The sequence below is a fragment of the Haliaeetus albicilla genome, chromosome 22 (assembly GCF_947461875.1).
Source record: "Haliaeetus albicilla chromosome 22, bHalAlb1.1, whole genome shotgun sequence".
NCBI lineage: Eukaryota > Metazoa > Chordata > Aves > Accipitriformes > Accipitridae > Haliaeetus > Haliaeetus albicilla.
In genome coordinates this window covers 23,594,214-23,616,100 of record NC_091504.1, presented here as the reverse complement: position 1 = coordinate 23,616,100, position 21,887 = coordinate 23,594,214, and the positions used below count along the sequence as shown (strand labels likewise).

Sequence of the window (21,887 nt, the reverse complement as noted above, 5' to 3'; positions counted from 1 at the left end):
GCAAGGCGGAGGGGACTAGGCAAAACACTGTTTCTGTCCTTGTCTCCGTGCCAGGTAAATGATGGCTGGGAATTTAGTGAGCATGAAACGCTCTCATTTGGGTGGATTTAGTGGATTCGGTGGCTGAATGGGTGTTTAGAGATCATTTGGGTTTATTTTGGGTGGAGTGGTAATGACTTGATCTCTGGCCCTGTCCCTGAGATCTCTGCGCACTGCCAATCAGGAATAGCACCTTTGAATTACTGTGGCTTTGAATTACTGAGGGGTTTTATCACGATACGTGGAAATGGCAGGAACAGAGGCTTTCCTGCATGGCCTGAACCGGCTGCTCAAGAGCTTCAGAGCAATTGTCACAGGCAAGAAAACCACACTAAACCCCACTCCTCCTGCACACTCCGGCCATGGTGTTCCAGCTGCAGGACTTAAACCACGCAAGATGGTGTTTTCCATCATATAATAGATATGAAAATTCAGAGGGCAGCTCCCGAGCCAGCCCGGCGCAGCACGGCTGCGCTGAATTCCATTTATGTCACTTTAATCGATACAACCCTGTTTCCTCTGGGGGCATCTCGCAGCAGTTAAGGATGCCTTAACGACACGCTAAATCCATTTGCTATCATCACTCTGGGCGCTAACAGGCTCTAATTTAACACTGGCAATGGAGGTGATTTTTCCAGGGTGATACATGCCAGCGGGCTGATGTGGGGAGGTTTTCCTATGGGTTTGGGCATAGCAATGGTTTGCGTTGCCTTGATTTCCCTGCTGAGCTTGTTTGGGAGGTACGAGATCTGCCGGGACGGGTTTGTGCTGGGGAGGCACGTGGCAGGGAAGAGCAACGGTAGCGATCGGGTTTTACGGAGCCTGGTTTTACGCTCGGAAAGCCCCAAGAACAGGGAGGGGATTAGTGTTGCATCGACTGAGCAGCAGCGCGAGCATGTGCACCCCTCGAGGTGCTTTTATGCCTGTATCATCCTTTTAGTTTGAAGTTTAATCCCCAATAGCTGTGACTTGCTGCATCGCCTGTCTCATAACAGCCTTACAAAGCTGTGAAAACAGGCAGGGAAAATGAAGCTGTCTGACAAATGACACATGACAAGGACTTGGAGTTAACTGCTTTTAAATTCATTATGGCTCCAAAAGATTGGCTTGAGCAAGGTGAATGATTTAAGGTGCATAATAAGATAGATTTAGCCTCCTTTTACTGCCATTGAATGATCTGTGAACAAGCTTTGATCTCTGCATTACAGTCGTTACCAAGATTTGTCAGTGGGGGGGGGGGGGGGGGGGTGTGTTATTTGAGGACCACTTGCGGCGGTACCTCGGTTACACACTGGTGACTTTTCCCTGGCAGGACAAATGCCAACTTCTCGGTGCTTTCAGAGCAGCAACCTTCGGTGCAAATACTGTTTCCAGCTGCCCCGAATGCCAAAACCAAAGAGGAGGTGTTCAAAGGGCACGTGGGCAACCCAGGCACTGAACGCAGCCATTGCGCAGCAAGTCTGTGGTTTGCAGAGAGCTGCGGTTTGTGCAAAAGTCTCAGGAGCTGCAGGAAGGTTTCTGCGTTGCGTGATGATGAACATCACAACAGGGATGTCTTCCAGGTTTGGGTTGCCCTGGCCGCAACACGTATGGCACATCTGGGATGCCCAGGGCTGCAACCTTACCATGCTTCAGCCAAAAATTGTCTAGCGATGCCAGATCCAGGAGCTCTGCCCCAAAATCAGCTCCCCGGTCTCTGCCTGTGCAAGGCAAAGGGAATTATTCACATCTGGGGGGAGAAAGGCACATCTGACAGCAGACCAGCAGAACAGCCTGTTGCTGCAGGTCCATTTGGGACTAGTAGTGGGTTGGAATCTCATTATGGTTATTTGATAGCAAACTAGTGGGATGCAATTATTCCAGTAACTCAGGCTAATCCTGTCTTAAACAAGAATTCTCTGCAGTCAGCCCCATCTCCAAAGGTATGTGCCAACTTGGTGTCTTTGGGGCTGAAATATTGCTTCTGGTCTGTGTGTTTGTGGTACTGCTGGGGAGGTATATATTTCTGAAGTGCAGCTGCCTCATTTTGTTTTACAATTCATAAGCAAACGAACCCGAATGATCCAGTGCAGTATGGGCACTAAAAATAGCTTTAATCAATCAACTTTTTAAAAATAAGAATGTTCCTTAAAATTATGCCAGCACCAGCCAGTGCTGCCTCTTGGGAATTTTATTCTGACTCATTTTTCTTCCAGTTCTGTTCTTTCTTTTTCTTTCTTTTTCTTTTTTTCCTGCTCCTATTTACCAAATATCATCGAGTTTGGACTGTTTTCTGTTACTTAGCATACAGGATGAGGTGGATATTGCAGACTTTTAAAGCTATTTTTGTCACTGGTGGCATGAAGGGATGGGAAGCATTATTACTGTAATTTGCCGGTATTTGGGGAGCGCCCCTAAATACTGGTCAAACGGGCACTAGGTACTTTTAATTCAGTATTTCTACACTGGAGCAGCTTCCCACCCGTACCCAAATCTTTCAGGGTGGCCCATCCATCCGTCAGAGGACATGGACACACGGATGCGGTAGCAGTGCCGTGGGGCTTGGTGGGACAAGCCCACCCCATCCCCTGCTCTCCCCCCATCCCCTTTTCCTGCAAGCGCTTCGATGCTCCACGGCTTTGCAGGAGCCCCGTTGCCATCCCGTGCAGCAGCTGCTTTGTGGTCTGACCAAGCACGTGGGCATCCTCGTGGCCTCGGGGTCCGCTGGACCACTCGGGTGGAGGACCGAGCCCCTCTCCCACCTTCCCAAGCTCTCCTCCTCCAGCCAGTTGCGCTCTTGCCATTGATGGGGGACAGATGCCAGGTTGGGCAGTTTACAAGCAGGTCCTCAGGTTTCTGACCAACCTTGTTTCTAAAGGCAAATAAGACTGTGATTTTGCAAAGGAGGAATTACAAACCCAAGTCCTGCTGCTCTCTGATGAGCAGTACATACCCAGCTCAGCAGGAGCACTCTGAAAATCCCAGTCTCTCAGATGTGTGTGTGTGTGTGTATATATATATATATATGTCTGTGTGTGTATATTTAGTGCATTAGTCACATCTTAGACTATAAAAACCGAAACTTCAGTTGGCTGCTTCTTCTGTAAACATATGTTCTCCTTGTAACTATAACTTGGCTTTTATTGCTTTGTGTTAGTCCTCAGCGTCATGTGCAGTACGTACAGATACGATAACAGTAATAATCACAATACTGCCAAATCCGAGCATTTGAAATAATGGGTTAAGTCTCCAAAATCCCCTGACTGGCTTAAAAATAATAAGATTATGTGAAAATAGTAAACACCATGATCTTGTCTTGCTGCTTTTCCGTTGCTGGGTCTTCAGGCTTTTGGCTCCTGTCTGTCTCCAAAATGGGCATTTAGAAATGAGGGTTGGGGTTGGGGAGGGGAACTTTTAAATGAAGATGAGGCTGATCCCTCTGAAGGACCTGGGAATTTGAAGCAGTACGTCCTTCATCACAAGGCATGGGATGAAAGCAAGGGAGTTTGCAACACAGCGGTAATACGGTCCCAGCATTTTTTACGGTGTTTACTGCAGAAATATTTTTAGAATTAGAGTGGCGGATGGTAGAGATTATCTCCCTGAAAATGGGGAGGCGCAGACTGGCTGAACTGCCTAGTGAAGGAGACCAGCTGCATTATGGTACATCTGAGCCTGACCTATACCCACACCACCGGCGTTTTCTGTGCATTATTTGGAGTGGGAAATGACTGATGCAAAGTGAACAAGACACAAACCAGGGTTGCAGGCATGGCAGTCTACTCGGTACCTATACAATTTTAAAAGAGATATTGAAAACCTACCTTTCTAACAAGACAAGTGGTTTACTTTTCTTCTGTTTTTATATTTAAGAGGGCCTTCAAGTTTTTAAGGAAAATATTAGACTTTGACCTGCACGCCAAGAAATCCCCTTCCAGCATTGCACAAATGTGTAAGGATCTGGAAGCCTTCTAGAAACAGGAACTATGCACATTGTTTTGCTGGCTAAAATGCATGAAACAGAGATCCAAGTTGCATCATTGCAGTTAATTTTACTTTTCTCTTTGGGCCAAGAATTGGAGGTTTATGGTGGGAAGGAGCTGGGGGATGCTGGATTTGGGTTTGGCGTTTTTCAGTTCAGCAGAGTCATTCTTTTCTTCTGCCTGCAACCGTCCATGTCATGGTGTACAAACCATCTCCGGAGGAGATGGAGCCATCAGGCCTGGCTGGGGCTGATCTTACAGTTTAATTAAATCCATGCCTAAACCAGTTGAACGAAACAGATGCAAAGTACAGCGTGAGCGCTGTGAGCTCGGTGAGGACACAGCTTATTTCTGCTTTTGCTTATGTTTGTTCTGTTGCCATAAACTCAATGGGATTAAGTGTCTTCTGAAGTTAAATATGAGGGTCTGGATGCCAGGGTGTTAAAGTTCTCCTTCTGGCTTTTGTCCTCGTGACCCGTGGGCAGGTCTGCGTGCCGCTGGCCGGAGCTGCGGTGGTGACACCCAGGTCTGCCCCGTTCCTCTGCTCCTCGGTTTGGGGCCTGAGGTCAGAAATGTAAAAAGTCACAAGTGCACTGCTTTAAAAAGGGAGAGAGGAAAAGAGAAAGTTAAATCAGAGGCCAAATGCAAACTTGTCTTCAGGAAACACTTGCTGCACTAAGAAAAATTGTTGATGCTATGAGATGCTGTACCACTGCAGGTGTCCTTGCTCCGCCCTGCATCCTAAGATGCAAAGCGACTCTGATGTCCCATTCTGCTCTGAACCCACCCAACAGCGGTTTTAAAGACAAATTTTTTTTTCTGTGTTTGTTAGCTGGATTCCTTAATTAATTGGCAACGTCCTTAGGAGATGAGACTCTCGCTGTGTCACTGCCTCGGTGATGGAGGAGCTGTGTCGAACCCCACTGCCGGTGGCAGAGGGCAGGGGCTGCTGACGGAGGCGGGAGGTGCCGGGAGTTCTGCCTCTGGGCAGGACACACACACAGCTCCTACACACCTTTATTTTGGGTTGCCTACTCCTCAAACACATCCCCTGGCACTGATACCAGTGGCTAGGTGATGTGGACCTGATGAGTGGCCACCCAACCTCAACTCTCTGTGTTGGGCTCCTGCCATTCAGTTTTACTGCTGGAAATACTCGAGGTTGTGTTGAGCAGCTGCTTCAACACACCCTTGAATTCCCATGTCTCTTTTTAAATCAAGTCAAGGCCTTACCAGCTAAACCGGCATGGCAGAGGTCAGTGGGAAAAGCAGGTCTTGCCCATGCTGAGGCATCATCTGGCAAGCAGAGCTCTTCATCCTCAAGCCACAGGTCTTTCCCTGGAGGCGATTTCAGTAAAACACTGTCAAAACCTGCCGGAGAGCATCAGCATCAGGAGAGCATCAGCATCAGCAATTGCACTAACAGCTGGTGGGATGAACAACATTTTGGGGCAGAGCCTCGTTTCTGTGTTGCGACTTCTAAACTCAGGGCTAGATTTTAATGTAAGAGACTGTGTCAATCCTGCAGTGCGGTGCTGTGTGGAGGGGAGCAGCCCCCTGCCCCAAGCAGGCAGGGCTCTGCTTTTCCCCAGCTCTTGCCCACAGGGCATCCGGGGGATTTGAGCTTGGCCCAGATACGCTTGAGATGTCATTACCGTGGAATTTGTGGCAGAGGAAGAAATATTAAGCAAATCTTTTGCCATTATCTTTGCCTCTAGCAGTTAGTCTAGATGTCCCCTTTGCATCTTTTTCTTTTCAAATCTCCTAGTTGCAAAGTTGCCTGCTTTTAAACTGGGTGGTGCTTTGGTGGCCCGGAGAGCAGCAGTTTCCATGGTAACTCAGAAATACCCATTTTTGCACAGTCATGGTTTTAGCGGGTCGCAGCCACCGCTGCTGCCAGAGGACCAGGAGGATCCCAAGTCAATCCCATCCCAGCTCCAGCAGTGCGAGAGCTGGTGCCACTCGGGGGGTGAGCAGGAACCCAGGCTGAGTTTGGCGTTACCATCCCTCATCTTCCTTGACCTTCTGGTTGCAAAAACGCCAGGCAGGGTGTACGGCAATGCTGCAGGGTCACCCACGAGGCCATTCTGTGCTGTGGGACTTCTGTCTCCAGCCACATCTTTGCTATTTGTGCTGGCACAAGCCTGGCGTTGGGCTGCTCTTGGACTTTTTTCACTTTTTCTTCTCTCTTTTTTTCTCTTCTGGGTGTTTTCCCATCATTATCAGAACAGGGCTTTTCTTTCTTGATGGGCATTTCGAACTGGCCCAGGCTCTGTGGGAAGGATGCTCTGAAAAGGTGCCCTGTATAATCCCACCCTGCAAAGCAGCATCACCTCCCGCTGCCCGGGGATTCTCTTTGGGGCATCTCCACGTGGCTGCTGAAGGCTGGATGGCTTGGGGGGGCTCTGGAAAAGCAACCAGCCAGGGGTTAAATCACAGCTTCTGGGGTTCTTCCAGAGCCAGGAGTAAGGAAGGGGGGAGTGAACTGAAATTCCCTTGAATGTCTGTGCACCGGAGGGAGGGAGGATTAGTCCCATTAGGGCAGAGCACTCGGGGTAATCCCGCTTTCAAATTAGGGATTTCACTGTCATTAATCTGATGTGAAAATAAATAGGGCAGGAGCTTAATGCCTTTGAGGGAGCCACAGGACCTTTCAGCTCAGACCCCTCCAGCCTCATCCCCTCGGGAAGGGTTCGGAGATGAGGGAGGACAGGAGCATCCCTAGGAAACATCTGAGCCCTGAGCAGGGGCTTCCTCCTCCCTCCTCCAGTCTGTTCTCTGGCGACGGCAAAACTGTTCCCTACAGTGGGGTTTCGTCCACCTTTTCAGCCTTTTCTTCAAAGGCAACACAAGTTTTCTTTTGTCTCTTTTCTTTCTACGTGCAGCAGCGTTGCCGTTTCCCATCTTGCGGCTGTGGCTGACCCTTGTTGACCCTTGCTGACAGCCTCTAAACGTCTGTGACCACAAAGCTAAAGGAGAGCCTTTCTTTTTTTTGTTAGAAAATTAAAATAACTCTTCTGGTGTCCTGAAAGACACTGAATTCAGCTTTGGTGTTAGATGGACAGGGGACAGCAGTGGCTGTCAACTCCAGTGAGAATTCTTCTCAAGCAGGTGATTATTTAACCATAAAAAACACAATTAGGTCATTTACAAGAAAGAAAGAAGTTTTTTAGAGATCTGATGAGCAGAGTGCCTGAACAAAGGTCCGGGGTAGCTCAGCAAAACAGGGGCTTTACCCTGCAAACATCTTCAGCCTCAGGCTTCAGTCGCTCCACTGAAATCAAAAACCAGGGGCAGATGCCAGACACAGAGCGCAGGCAGATTTTCTGCTCATAAAATTTTCTTTTTGAAACGTTTGTGATTTTGTATCACAATAACAGTAATCTGAGCAGCAAAGGGCAGTGGCCCAGAAGCCAGAAGAGCCCAGGGTGTGGAAGACCCCGGCATCCATCAGAGTTTCCTGTACTCTTGAGGACTCCTTTCAGCAACGGGCTGTGCCTCTGCCTTGCTGGGGACAGACACTTCCATGTTTTATACAAAAAAGTCTGTCTTAATTGAATGTTGCCATCAAAACTGGTCCATGCAGACGATTCACTTTTGACAAATCAGTGTTTTCTAGTGGAACACAAAATCTAATTCTTGTTCGGTTCTGCTAGAAACAAGGGCTGAGGCAGTGGAGAGCCGGATGGAGAACAGTAATGCAACCAGCAACCCTTGGTGGGTGGTGGATTCAAAAGCCTTCTCATCTTGTGGTGGGGAAAAGCCTGGGTTGTACACTTGCTTCCCCATTGCTGGAGCAGCAGGGGATGGATGGAGCCGGCACAAGCCCAGGATCGGTGTCCCAGGGAAGGACAGAGGAGCAAGGTGGGAGCAACCAGGTACAGGGCCAGTGCTCTTCCCTCCTTTGCGGGAAGCAGGAGACCTAGTTCATCACCATAGTTACACCTTTTTTAACAGTTCAAAATCCACATGCTTTTATTTTTTTACTTTAAAGGAAAAAAAAATATCTGCAAGTATAATAAGTGAAATGAATGCAACTGCAGGCACCCTGGGAATAGCGCAGGAGCCCTGTTTACAGGGAGTTCTACATGAATCCCATCAAGTAGTGCAAATATTGTAAGTAGGATATGGCCACAGGTTGAGCTTTGTTTGGGTCTGATGTGGGCTGTTTTCTCTATGGAACAGGATTACCACTCCGTTTCTAATTAAGCAAAAGGGAAGGGGATCCAAACAGCCCCTAAAGATGTCAAAAATCAGAAAGAAGATATTGAAGAGAGGGAGAAATTAAAATAAACTGACATTGGTATTTCAGCAATGCACAAGTCCTCTGGGGCTATGGCCAGCAGCTTCTCCTGCTCCAGCTCCTTCTGCATCACTGATGGGGTGACCTGGGTTTTTATTTCATTTTCATGCATTTCCATTTTAGACAAGTAGGTTTCCAAGTCTGACGTGGTTGGTCCCCAGCATGGGCTTCAAGGTGTTCCTAGCTCTGAACTTTCAGATTAAAGCCTTCTCTAAAACAAGAAGTGGATTGGGTTCAGGTTTTAGGGAAGCTGCTGGGGCTGCCCCCACTGATTTCTCTTTCTTCTTTTAATCTGGATAAATGAGAGTCTGTGTGCAAAAGTAGTCTGAGACTGCAGCCCTGCGCTTGCCTAATCTTATGCTGCAATAAATCTTATGCTGAACTGATAAAATGCCAGGTAAAATACTTCTAAAAGCAGCAGGGATAAATATGGTAGGTTTTTTTTGTTCAGGTTTGCAAAGCAGGAGAATTGTTGTTACCAGAAATAAGACAATGTCTGTGTGCTTCTTTCTCTGTGATCCCTTGCTCACATACGCTTGTGTGTTTGAAAGCGTAAAGGTTTATTCATACACAGATGTTTCCAATTATTATTCCTAAGAACAGTTCTCTCATTCATGCTTAATGTGTGAAACTCCTGTTCAGTTCCCCCAAATCTTTTTTTATTATTTTTAATAGTCATACCAGCAGCAGTAATCATAAGCTCTGGGCCTATTTTGCACTGATGCAAATCACCACTTACTACTTTGAAACAATTAATGTTAGTGCAGTTGAGCATTGGTGGGTCCTGTAAGAGAATATGGTCTTTTTTTTTCTGGCAACGGAGACATCCAAGCTTGAGCCCTTTCCTTCCTTTTCGAAGCCTGTGCTGTGCACCCTGGGTGCTGGTTTACATCCCGTATCCCAACATACCACCATCCGTGGCCCTACCAACTTGTGCCACCAGCTTGGCTGTGGTTTTGCCTTCATCCTCGGTCATGACGTAGAGTTCAAAATGGACTCCATAGCTCTCTGAGACTTAGAAACCAGGCAGGAATGAGATAACCTGCATTCAACACCCATTCCCATGACTCGAGATGGAAACAAGGAGAGCAACCTCACTGGCTGGAGCAAGGAACTGGGCACAAGCCAGGTTTCTGGTGGTGATGGTGCCTAAATTAATTAATCTTTCTTTGTCTTGCTTTCTTTAGCTTGGTAGTGAAAGAGTTAATGCTGGAGGACATGTGGGGTGATTCACTGCTAAAACTCTTTGAGATCTGGAGATGAAAGTTGCTGTGGGAGGAGGACAGAGGCGGCTGTGGTCCCAGCTGCCCCTGGGCACGCATGAAGAACAGAAGAGGATGGAGTGGGGGGGACTTGAGATGGAAAGCGTAGCCGTGCACCTCGTTGCACTTTTCTGGCTTTGCTGCTGTGTAGGAAATGAAAGGCATCCTTTGTCCCTTCATCTCAACAGGAGTACCCTTTCCAAGGCCCTTTCCTCAGTTGCCAAACACTTCAAGCCTTAGCAATATCTGGGATGTTTGGAGGTGTTTTCTTCTTTGCTTGTACGAGGAGTGAAGGGTTTTTTTACGTGTAAATAGCACAGTGCCTCACCTTCCCCGCTCCCAATGGCCGCTGAAGCGTGTGCTCTCCTTAACGCCCTCCTCTCACCTGGTTCGAGCACATCAGCATGCTGGTCATCCTCCTGAACTGCGTAACCCTGGGCATGTTCCAGCCCTGCGAGGACGTGGAGTGCCAGTCTGAGCGGTGCACCATCCTGGAGGTAAGGATCCCATGCTGCCCCGCTTGCTTGGGATGTGCGGGGTGCAGGGTGGGTGGTCGTCCTGGGAGCTGGGACCCCCATCTTGTCCCTTTTCCCCAGGATCCAGCCATGAAAGCCCTTCCCGTAGGGATGTTTTTTCCAATAAAGCAGAGCCCGTCCTCCGAGGAGACCCGCTGCTATGGCCCTAGGTGAGACCCAAAGGCTGCCTGATTTGGACTTACCCCAGCAAGATTCTTTCTCTACACATTTAATAAGGGTAGGGGGGGCTCAAAACTGGGCATCCAGCTCCCGATGGAGATTTGAACGCTTTTTAATTACAGGATGGCCAATGCCGCGGGGAACCTCTTGCTCGCAGTCAGTCAGTTCCACCCCAGGCAGGTCACTCTTGGATTGCTGCAGTCTGGTCTGTGCAATACGGCACCGGTGACTTTGCCTTTTCATTCCCTTCTTCATGAACAAAAAGCATGGGACGGGCTCGTACCTGCTCTACTCCACCAGCAGAACCCGCCAGCTGAAGTGCAGCGTTGCCAAGTGCCAGGATAACTGACCTTTGGGAAATGCACACGTGTACAAAGCTCGCAGACCTTCGTTGGCCACCCCAAGCTTAGTGGGGCATCACGCTTGGCACTTCATCCCTCGCTGCGTCCTGGCAATCCCCTCGCTGCCATATGCCCACAGGATTCGTTTTGGAAGCACATCCCGGCAGCATCTGGTGCGTGGGCTGCACCTTGGCGTTGGGCTTCCTGCAGCAACTCAGTTCTCAGGCTTGGAACCAACTTTCCTTGTTTCTAATGCATTACATCAACCTAGGCAGGGACTATGGACGTGTGGTAGTGTATCAGGCTTGGTTCGTCCGAATCCCGCACAGATCTGCTGCTTTACTTCCCTTTGAGTGTTTCAGCCGTACGGGAAGGCCAGTGGGATCCTTCCAACCAGTGCCTCCTGCCTCTTTCAAAGAACTGCTTGCAAATGCCAGGAATAGCAGAGTTTATCATCAAACCTTCTTTCAACCTTAGAAGAAGATCCGTTAAATGCAGAGCCAAGTAAACTGGATGAATTGAGAGGCCACTAGAGGTTTGTTATGGAATGAGATCAATTTTGGAGAAACTGTTGCCACCAGAGGCATCCAGCATAGGGATCGTCTCAGAGGGTCAGGCTCAGGGTTGGTGTGAAGTGGCATCCAGAGGTGGCTAGTCCACCTCCTTCACCAGAAAATGTCACGCTGCAGGCAGCTGTGGGCTAAGCTGCCCCCAGAGAGCCCATCAGAAAGTGCCCGATCTCTCCTGAAATGTTACACTCCAAATGCCTGCCGTTTTTCTGCACGTATTCACCCACGTGGGACTTTGTTTGGATGATGCCTGCCAAAATGTCCAGGCAGACAAAGGGAATCCTGCCTGGATGAGGAGGTGACACTATTGAATGCTCATTATTTGCTTCCTTTTTTTCATAATTTACTCAGGTTGCAGTCACACAGCTTTGCATGGTCTGTTCTCCCCAGAACAGACATGTATACAGTCTGCGAGGAGCCCAGGTGCTGAATTTGGTTTCTAATACCAGCTGAATGATTACAACACATTGACTATATTTGCAACAACCAAAGTATTATCCTGAAGGGTTTGCAGGCAGAAAAGGGCTGCAAGTAAAGCCATCATTATCCCTCACCCTGTCACAGCTTGCAAGAGGGAATGGAAGCCAGAACACAAGGTAGAAAAGCCTGAGCTTCTTTATGGAGGCATTCAGATGCCAGTTATTAAATGAACTGAAATAATGGAGCAAAACTTCTGTGTAGTTTATCAAGGGAAAGGTTGGTTGATAAAGCCAACAGCCAGAGAAGATGGTGCTCGCACACAACCACGCAAAGGTACGTGGATGCACAGCGGGAACTTGGCTTCCATGTGGATGCTCTGTTAATTTTACCATGAATTTACCATTAGGGCTCAATATGGAAGTGCCAGAGACACAATACCAACAGTATGGTCATTAAGAGACTGATTTGAACAGCAGCAGTCATGTCTGTAGATCGAGACGTTTCTGTGCTTTATCAAGTCTGTCATTCAAAACAACAAAGCCTCTGCACATGATTTAAAAGCAACCTGTATCTCCTGATGGTCACGTTTACAGGCAACATGTAGAAGAGTATTTACAACAGAGTCCATTTCATGGTATCTTCAAGTACAACCACATTTCACGGATGTACCTGTAGTCTCCAGGAAGGCTGGAGAAATCACAGCTGTCCAAGTCCCCACTACCCTACAGAAGTCATTCTTTAAGTAAAGGCTGAGGCATGTTCTATAGGGCAGCACTGGATTAATTTGCACACCTTTAATTTCTCTTCTTGTTTTCACAGTAATCTAAACCCCAAAATTTTTACCTTCATCAGGAGTCTCCTGCGCTTGGGCACCGAGGCTTGCCAGCAGGGTGCCTTGAGGCTCTGCACCACGAGGAACCACTCCAGTCTTTCCTCACGTGCAGCAGAACTGCCCTTATAGTTACTGCTTCAGCCTCTGCTTGATGGGCATATTCACTCCCAGCTGTGTCTGGGTCTCTGGGTAGGAACCTGGTCCCTTTGGGAGTCCAGGAAGGCATCAGAGGTGAAGCACATCCCCCTGTGTTAGATGGGACAAATTCTTTCTAGGAGGTATAAGCTGCCCAGTCTGGAAACGCAGCTTCCACTGCAAGTTGCTGAGACCTCACAGACCCAACCACAAGCTGGTGTTGAATGCATAGGCTTTAAATGCCAAGAAAAATATCCAGCCTGTACAACACTGATGTCCTTGTATTTTTGTCAGTAGATTAATAGGAGCTGCTAAAGCTTCCCAGGCAGTGGACAGGGGTTGCCATCACCCATCAGGTACTGCAGATTTTATTTCTGAGTTCAGTAGGTGGCACTTTGGTACCAGGGCTTTGCCTTGCAGTGTCTGCCAGGGTATAGGGAGTGCTTCTGCGGCGGGCACGCTCGTGTCTCTGCTTTCCCTTTCCCTGATAAGAGAGCACAGCAGAACTGACTGTAATAATCTTTTACTGGTCTCCAGGCATTTGACGACTTCATTTTCGCTTTCTTTGCGGTGGAGATGGTCATCAAGATGGTGGCTCTGGGGATCTTCGGGCAGAAGTGTTACCTTGGAGATACGTGGAATCGCCTGGACTTCTTCATCGTGATGGCGGGGTCAGTAACAAAGCCTCATAAATTTGCTGTTTGCAGTGAAAGCAAGAAAACCCCAGAGAGCCAAATCTGTAGGTTGTCCTGGCTGGTTTTCATAATGTCTTGTGAAAGCTGCCAGGCTCAAGCCAAGGCAAAGTCTCGTAAGTCTTATTTGGTTTCACCTCTGGCAACCATGCCGGATTATGGGGTGGGGTATGAATGTCAGGGCAAAAGCCATCGGGTTTTCAGTAGCAATCCTTTCACCAGTGTCATCTCTGTCAAATTAAGTGCACGCTGATCTAGTCCTTGTGATGGCCAGTATGGCCCAGTGCTCGCGGTTAAGACTGCTGTCTCCAGAACGGGTGGAAAAAGCACACAGAAGCTCAGCCCCGCTCCTGGTATGTGACAACATTAGAGTGAAGCAGAGAGGCAGAAATTGGTCAAACAAGGAGAATCTAGCTCAAAAATCTGGTTCAGAAGGTTGAAGTCGCAGTGGAAGCAGCTGGCCAGAAGTTGAGTCAAATTACAAGTGCATGCAAATGCCTCCTGTAAACTTCTCTTGGTTTACATTTTAATACCGTCTCCCACAGCTGCTTATTTGTGCAGGATGTGTTAATAAACAGATATAAGGAAGATCTGGGTGCTTTTGACATGAGTTCCCCCACACCCATAGGGTAAAACGGAATGGATTAAAAGCTTGGCAAGTCTAAAACTTTTCTATAAATAAATGGATTTTAGAAACCCCAGGCTCTCTTACGTGCTTAGTATACCCTAGAAAGGGATAGACTGCTTTAATTACAGAGCTCTGTCTTATTTCTGAATTCCTGGGTTTGTAATGACCAGCCTGGGGTTAATTAGAACATTCCTGTAATATGTTGGGGCATTTTTACCGTTACATTAGTGATGTACAGTCTTCTCTGCACTAATGGAGTTTTGGTTTGCTCCATGTTATTTGTCTGGAATACAATTAGGAACGGCCTTACTGGTTTGAATAAAACATGAGCTCTCCTGAGCAGAGCTTCCTTTGAACCCCTGTGCAGTTACAGCCTGGGAAAGAACAGCAGGGACAACAAAAGAAGCAGTTAATTATTTTTTCTTTCCAAAGCTGCTGCAGCATTTAAGCCAGAAGTAGTAGGGGAAGAGCAAGTCTGTGGTTGCAGGAGGAACTCGGGATCAGAAATCTGCCATCCATAACCAACGTGCCAACAGTGTTTCCGGACGCTGAACCTGCAGGATGAGCTCTCCTGATGGGCAAGCAGAGGTCCCCATATCATCAAACAGATCATCCCAGCAAAGTGGGAGAGTAAAATAGCACATGCGGGTAGAAAGGCTGAGCCCTCTGCTCATACCTCAGAGTCAGATTTGGCACCAGGATCTTTGTTCACGTAGCACCTGGGACAAGGAGGAAGGTGGCTGGTGAGTCAATTTGGTAGTTTTCCAGGGCATTTCCCCACCCTCCATGGCTGGCATGTGTTTGAGAAGAATGAAAGCAGCAGAAGCACCAGGAGACCCCGACGGGAAGCCCTGCTGCCAGTCTGGCATTACTCGGGCTGAAGATGAGAAGAGGAACGGCCCCTTCTCTGGCTGATCCTGGGGCATCTCCAGATGATTTTGGTGTTTTCGAACCATAGCTGTGACATTATTTCCCACCTCTCAGAAGGGACGCTGGGCTGGAAGCTGGGCTGGCCAGTAACACTGGTGGAGGGCAAGAGAAGCTGTGCGATGGGCTGGGGTTCTTCACCTCTCCCACCACCACCATTCGATCCAGTGCCTGCTCCTAAAACTGGAGGTGGTTTTAGCAGGGAGCACGCTACTGGAATAACAAGAGCTGTTTTTTCCAGCAAGCGGATAGATGTGATGAAGTTATTATGAGGCTTTTTGTAATAAGAAGAGAAAAAAGTGATAGGCACTGCTGCCTGCTTTGTCCCATTCAGTCTCCTCAAATACGCTGATTTGGCTTACTAGCAAGTATACCAAAGAGAGCGGAAGGTAAGCAGGGAAACTACAAAATATACATAACTTCTGCCTAGAGCAACAACTTGTCTCTGAAGTTTGTTCCAGCACTGAAAGCCCTTTCATGTTTTGCTTGCCTGAGAAATGTACCCTGGAAAATTTCAGACCGAATGGAGCTTACAACCTTTCAGTCTGTCCAGCAGCCAAGTTGAAAGCATTTCCCGAGCATCAAAAATGTTGTCCGCAGGAGCTGAAACCAGCAAGGTTTCTTGTGCATCCAGTCCCTGGAGATGTTGCAGGCTCATATGATATGCTTTGGACATCTTTAACTTGACAGCTGAGGGACTGGAAACTGCTCATGGTAGAAGACATCGCAAAGGCTTGTGCCTCCCTTTTTTTCAGTACCCAGAGGCTGTAGGGAATCGCCTACGAAGTGCCAGTCCGCCCAGCCCGCCGGTCCCTGCATACGCAAAATTTCCAGCTCCAGCAGGTTTCTATCAGGCATTTCCAGGGTATTCTTGGTTTACAAGTGTGACATGAGAACAAGACCCCAAGCTTGGCCTTGACAAAGAAACCTTTGACTTTTTCATGAACATTTCAGATGTTTTCACCACTTGTAGAAGGTGCAGTCTGGAATCCATCAAGTGTTTCAGGTTGGCTTCGCTGGGCAGCGTAGATCCCCCTGAGACTTCCTTTCAAATCCTGAATGGAGTATCACAGAAGTCCAAAGTATCAGGGTCAGAAAGTCTGTTTCCTAGGCCAAATCCTGGATTATTCATCTTTTATCAGCCCCATTGAAACTCCAAGGGCCGAGTAAAAGTGAGGCCCCAGGAATTGGCCCTTTAACACGCTAATAGTTGCATGTGCTCTCTGGACTACAAAACCAGCTCCCACTGGAGCATTTCATACTCCTTTTACATGCTATTAGTAGTTCAAAAACTGTATCATTTACACTAAAATCCACTTACTCAGCCACCCGATAAATTGTGAGCGTGCTGTATTGGGACCACGCCAGCGAACAGATTCAGGCTTCGGCAGTATTCACTTCAGGGACTTTAAACAATGCTTTGTCTATTCCTGCAAGGTCTGTTTAGAGCAGACACCTGGTGCTGGCTCCAGGCCCCTCGACGCAGGTGTGAACGGGCATTTCCGATGGCTTTCCCACTGTGTGGTCCTTCGTGCGGCTCCGGGCTGCTTCCCACTGCTCTGCTCTGGCTGCTTAATGAACACACGTTAGATTTAAAACCTGTTTTTGTGCCATGCTGAGTTTTAAAGTTATTCATCATGTTCGGTTCAGTTCCTACGTATGAGCTTTAAGGTGGTTTTGATTTATAAAGACTCACTAACTACTTCAGGGAAAAAAAAAAAAAATCTCTGGAAGGTTATCACTAAAAACAGCTCAAAATCACCAGGGCCTCTGCACGGCAAATTAAGGCTAACAGGCCAAAGTCGCCTCAGTGCAATGCCGGTGATATCGCAGGGTTATGCCAAACAGCTTCAGGACAAAGACAAAAGAGAAGCAAACATCAGAACATCTAGATAGTCCCAATTAAACTTTGTAGAGCAGGGCAAGGCATCAAATACGAAGTGTAAGGCCCCGGCAGAGCAGAGCTTGGGCACACGGGCAGTGATGTGCGTGAGCAAGGCTGGCCCGACACCAAACCTCCTCCTGCTGTTGTCTGAAATCCACTCAGCTGTTGCTTCAGTCCATTTGGCTGTTGCTTCTTAATGGCACGTAATGATTTTGGTCCATCCGGGCTGCAGGATGCTTCAGCTGAAAATCTCTCTTTCCACTGAAGCTTCTGAAGCGCCTGGTTGCAGCAATTCAGCTCGTATTTGCCTTCCTCCTTCCATATCTGTTTGTTTATTTAAAAAAAAATAAAACAAAACAAAAGCTCTTTCTCCATGGGATCCAACAGCTTACTCACAGGGTTGCTTTTGATGCTGTTATGTTATTTGAACAGGCGTGGTGAGAGATTTGTGACATATTTACAAGTGCTTCCCTGTAGTCAAACTCATAAATTGTAATTACAGCCATGCTAACTAGCCATAACCCCATTAAAAAAACAACACTACACACATTTGCCACTCATTGCTATAAAAGAGCAAGAAAACTGACTTGACTTAACGTCCTTTCCAGCCTGGGAGAGAAATGTTTATGTGAAATGGAGACGGAGCATGAAAAAGAAAATGTTCCCTATTCTTAATAATAAAACGGAAACCAAAGTACTTTAACGTCATTTGTCGGCTTGCTTATTCACATTTTTGTCATAGGGGAAGAGATAAGCTGGCGTGAAAATACGCTGCTAGTAGGGGGTATAATATCAGACATATCTTATTGACTTTGAGCTGCATGGAGTTGTGCAGTAATCTCCCCAGGAAGGCTGTGGTTGTGCCGCCGGCCGGAGCATGATAAGCTAATGGAAAAGGAGAGCAGCACGGCTACGAGAGCTGAGCAGATAGTTATGGGCTCCCCCTCTGCCCCGATATCTGTGGCCCCGACTTCGCAACTCCTTGTCGTGCCAAGTCCTGCTTTCCGATGTGTTACCTGTGCTTGCAGCCCATTAGCCCGGGACCACGTTTGCCTGCTGGCCCCTGCACCACCGCTGCTCACATGGGTATTTTCAGTCTCTCGGAGGCTGAAATATCCCTTATATCCCCCAGTGACAGCGTGATGCACATTATGAGCTGCAAACACGGAGTGGGTGGTTTTGGAAGCCTGGTCCATGAATCCCAGAGCACGCAGGCAGCGACGGCCCCAACTCACGTCCAGAAACTAAGCATCCCACGTCCTGACACCTTTTCTCTTTCCCCCGCAGCATGATGGAGTATTCCCTGGACGGACACAACGTGAGCTTGTCTGCGATCCGCACCGTCCGGGTACTTCGGCCACTACGAGCCATTAACAGGGTTCCAAGTAAGTAACACCTTCGTCCGTGCCGCAGCCACGCTGCCGGGCTGGCCGGCTGGTTCTCTGCATGCTAAGCCTTGCAGTAGTAGTCTACTCTCCTGCTGCTGGGAGCAACTACATTTATTTTCATTTTTAATGGCAAGTTAGAGATCATTTATTATGATTATCAGTGTTAGTAAAAGGCAAGGGAGTAGATTTTATACCTGGGGGGGGCCACACTTTCAGGGCTGTTTTCTAATGTTTTTGTGAACACTCTGAGGCAAGTAACTCTCTGCTCCTAGTGCAAAGTAAATAACAAAGTTCCTATAAAGAAAGGGGAAAGGTCAGTTCTAAGAACAATTTCCTTGCCCTGGATGGGTTCTTTTTCTCCTGTCAGCTATTTAAGGTCTTTCCATTTCTTTGTGTTCAGGATTAGAAGCACAGCAGCCTCCGTTGCTGGTAAAATACCACAGAGGGTTTGCTGTCATGTAGAACAAAATTGGGTTCATCCACGATAGAAAGTTCAAGTGGCCCCTAAATCCATTTTCAAGTGGCTTCAGCTGCTTGTCTTCTAAATCCAATTTGAAAGACGAACCAACAAGTTGAAATAATTTCCTGCTGGAATCAGCCGTCTGCTGAGCAATCCTTTGCAAGGTACTAATTTCATAGCGCTTTCATCATTTTTTAACCAAAATCCACTCAATTCAAAATGCAACAGCATTCTATGGAAATCATAGAGGTTCCTTGCTAAAAAAGCACATTTCCTGTTCTTTTTAAAAGCACGTTTGAATGACACAGCTCCGCCGGTCCTCACTGAACATCCTGCCCATCATGTCGGCACATCTAGGGACAGCAAAACAAACTCCCCCAGAAGGGTTTCAGTTCCAGTACCTCAGATGAACATGCAAGGGAACAGATGGATGTTTACACACAGGAGTCTTTGAAGTTTCTTTCTGAGCTCAAATTCTTCAGGATTTTTCTTTTTAAAAAAAAAATAAAAAGTCTGTAAATTTGACAATGACATCATTAGAAGTTAGAAACAAGACAAAAAAGAAATGAGAGGCTAAAAGGGACCATGAAACCCTCCGGAGCTTTGTTTTCCTAATGAGGTTTTGTTGCCAGGGTTTCGGAGCAGCCCAAAAGCACAACACAAAGTTTTTCCCCAGGGTTTTTAGCGCGGTGGCTCCGTGGCCTCACTGGGACAGGGAGGAGCAGAGGGACACTGGCACGTGCTCGGCTCGGAGCCCCGCCGAGGTTTCAGGCTGGGGCAAGGATCAGGCTCGCTCTGAAGTTATTTAAATCCATGAAGCCCTTCGTAGCTCTCCCTTGAAATAGTGGGAGTCTCAAGCTGGGATTCAGCTGGGCTGAGAGCAGAAGCCAGGGGAATTTGAGGATTTACATGCCTATTAAACCGAGACCCAGGGATCCAAACGCCTCCAAGTCTAGGTGAAATTTTGATCTGAGTCCAGCTTGTGTTCTTCTTCCTTAGGAGTCTGATACTGAAGATTTGAAGTAAGCCTTTTAGGCTGTCTTCTGGTACACTTGCCACTTCGATATTTTTGGTTTTTTCAAAAGACAGGCAACAGAAAATATTCAAATTTTTGTTAATAGCATGTGAGATTAAATCCAAAGAGCTCAATCTATGTTTGGAGTTGAGTTGCCTGGCTTGATGAGCAGCTAGGCTGGTCTTAAAACACTACCAGTGTCATCAACAAGTGCCAGGGCAGGATCAGTATTCTTAGAAATATCTCAGTTCCTGGAGGGCAGATAATCACAGACTTTACTTGTTTATGAGACACTAACTCCATCCACTTTTAACATCAGTACTTTTGTTGTTTCAGACTGATATAATCCAGGGTCTGCAGAGAATGGATAGCGACAACCCTCTATTTTGTAGTATTTTTGCAGTTTCCAGTAATAACAGAGTTACATTTCTAGTCTTTCATCCATGGGGATGCTAAAGCTTAGCCGGGGGATTGCCTCGGACATCCACTGCATCCCAGCCAGCAGCGCGGCAGTGGGTCCCACTCAGCCCCGTCCATGCCATCCCCAGCGCTGGGACAGTGATGCTTCCCTGGCCACCGCACCACTGGCAGGAGCAAAGTTTTTGGCTCAGTGGCAGTCGCAAAAGGATGTCGAGCAGATAAGAATTATGGCTGGGTCAGAAGAGATGAGCCTGGTGTTCAGTCACTGTACAGGGGAAGCTGGGACCCATGAGAAATAGCCTGGCAATTTATCCCTATGATGCCTGGGCACTTTCCTGGGTTCCAGCCAGTGCTATTAGCTCTTTGCTTCCAGGCACAATAAATTCACCCGCAAGATTATTTCATTTTTATTTTATTTGTTAAGAAAAGAAAAGAGAACCCCGGCCAATAAAAACATCATCTCTATTAGAAATTATTCCTTGAAAATGACTGGAAAAATATAAGTCCTGCGATTTAAATGTTTGGCAGGGGCTGTAGTTAGGGGGTTTTTTTAGTAGTGGTCACTGTTTTTTCAAATTCATTTCACTGCTTTATTTTTATTTTTCTACCATGTGGTTTAAACCAAGCATCACATGGAATGGGAACGAAAAGAAATCCTGATCCTCGTTTCAGCCTAACCGATGCTCGTGCTCTTTTCCCATGGCACACTTGACATTCTGCTGGGAGCCCAGAGCACCCTTAGCGGATAGCAAACAGATGGATTCAATCTCAAGAATGGTGCCACTAAGCAACCCAAAATACCAGAAGTAGCTGAGTGGAAAAAAGTTGTCTGGCACAGGGAGATAAATTTTAACCATTTTTGGGAAAAAAAGAGTGAGGATACTAGGGGGGGGGGGGGGGGGGGGGGGGGAGAAGAAAAGCCCCAGCATCGTCTTTCCAGTGGGAATTAAGTGAGTCTTTTCTGCTTTTCCAAAGATAGATTTGCAAGGAAAGTCTGAAGGGCAGTGCTGTGGGATGTGCTCCTGGGGGGCTTACGATGACAGCATGTGTTGGGAACAAGCGTTACGAAATCAAACCCCCATTTGCCTCCAGCTCTGGGTTTCCCCCTGCGCTTGGAGCAGAGGCCAGCGCTATCCCCACGGCTGGCACCAGCGTTGCGGTTACAGGCGATGGCAGGGATGCTGGCGAGCATCCCGCACCGCCCATGGCGCTTGCCGGCGCAGCCTGGCTGCCAGCACCGTGTCCCTTCCCTGCAGGGTGGCATTGGCGCCGGGGAGGCATGGGGATGGGGTTTGGAGGGCAGCCGGCGGGGCTGGCACGGGGCTGGGCGCCAGGATCGCGGCTCCTCCGGAAAGGCATCTGCTGCCGGCGCCAGCAGCGGGGAGCCACGCCAGAGCCAAGATGCAGCTGGGCATGGAGACCTTGAAAGGCACTTGCCCTGGGATGCAGAGGTTATTACTCACACCTAATTATTTATTAGTGCAGGCTTCTTGGCCGGGGTGGTTTATCCACTCGTGCCATGCTAACAAGGTAATGTCCACTCCGGCCCCACTTGGCTGGGTTGCGTTTCCGCTGGCAGAGTGACACGAGGAGGGGGGTAAAAGTGGTTTGATGGGGCTCTGGCTCCCGCCAGCATTGCCTGCCACGTCCTGGGAGGTGCCAGGTTGCACAGGTACTTCTCTCCTGCAGACCCTGCTCCTCCCAGCACCCATCCATGGGGTCTACAGATGCCAGGCTGCAGCCCAGCGTTGTCATTGAATTAGCAGGGGAGGCATCAGGCATGACTTGGGAGCTAGCTGAGGGAAAAAGCCAATGTGGAAATTGGTGGGGGAAGAGACACTGCATCAGTGTAAATGCCGCTCTCCGTTCAAATGGGATGACTGATGGAGAGCAGCATCCTGCTAGGGGAAATGG

The 21,887-nt window shown here is 48.0% G+C and overlaps 1 protein-coding gene across 4 annotated transcripts in view; it reads left to right on the top strand.

Moving 5' to 3' along the window:
• CACNA1H (calcium voltage-gated channel subunit alpha1 H) overlaps positions 1-21,887 on the top strand; it is a 256,475-nt gene that overhangs the window by 118,042 nt on the left and 116,546 nt on the right. For all 4 annotated transcript variants that reach the window (XM_069810453.1, XM_069810454.1, XM_069810456.1 and 1 more), the window contains exons 3-5: positions 9,952-10,063; positions 13,096-13,229; positions 17,978-18,075. In XM_069810453.1, coding sequence (XP_069666554.1) covers positions 9,952-10,063; positions 13,096-13,229; positions 17,978-18,075 — 344 coding nt within the window. The remainder of the gene's footprint in view (positions 1-9,951; positions 10,064-13,095; positions 13,230-17,977; positions 18,076-21,887) is intronic.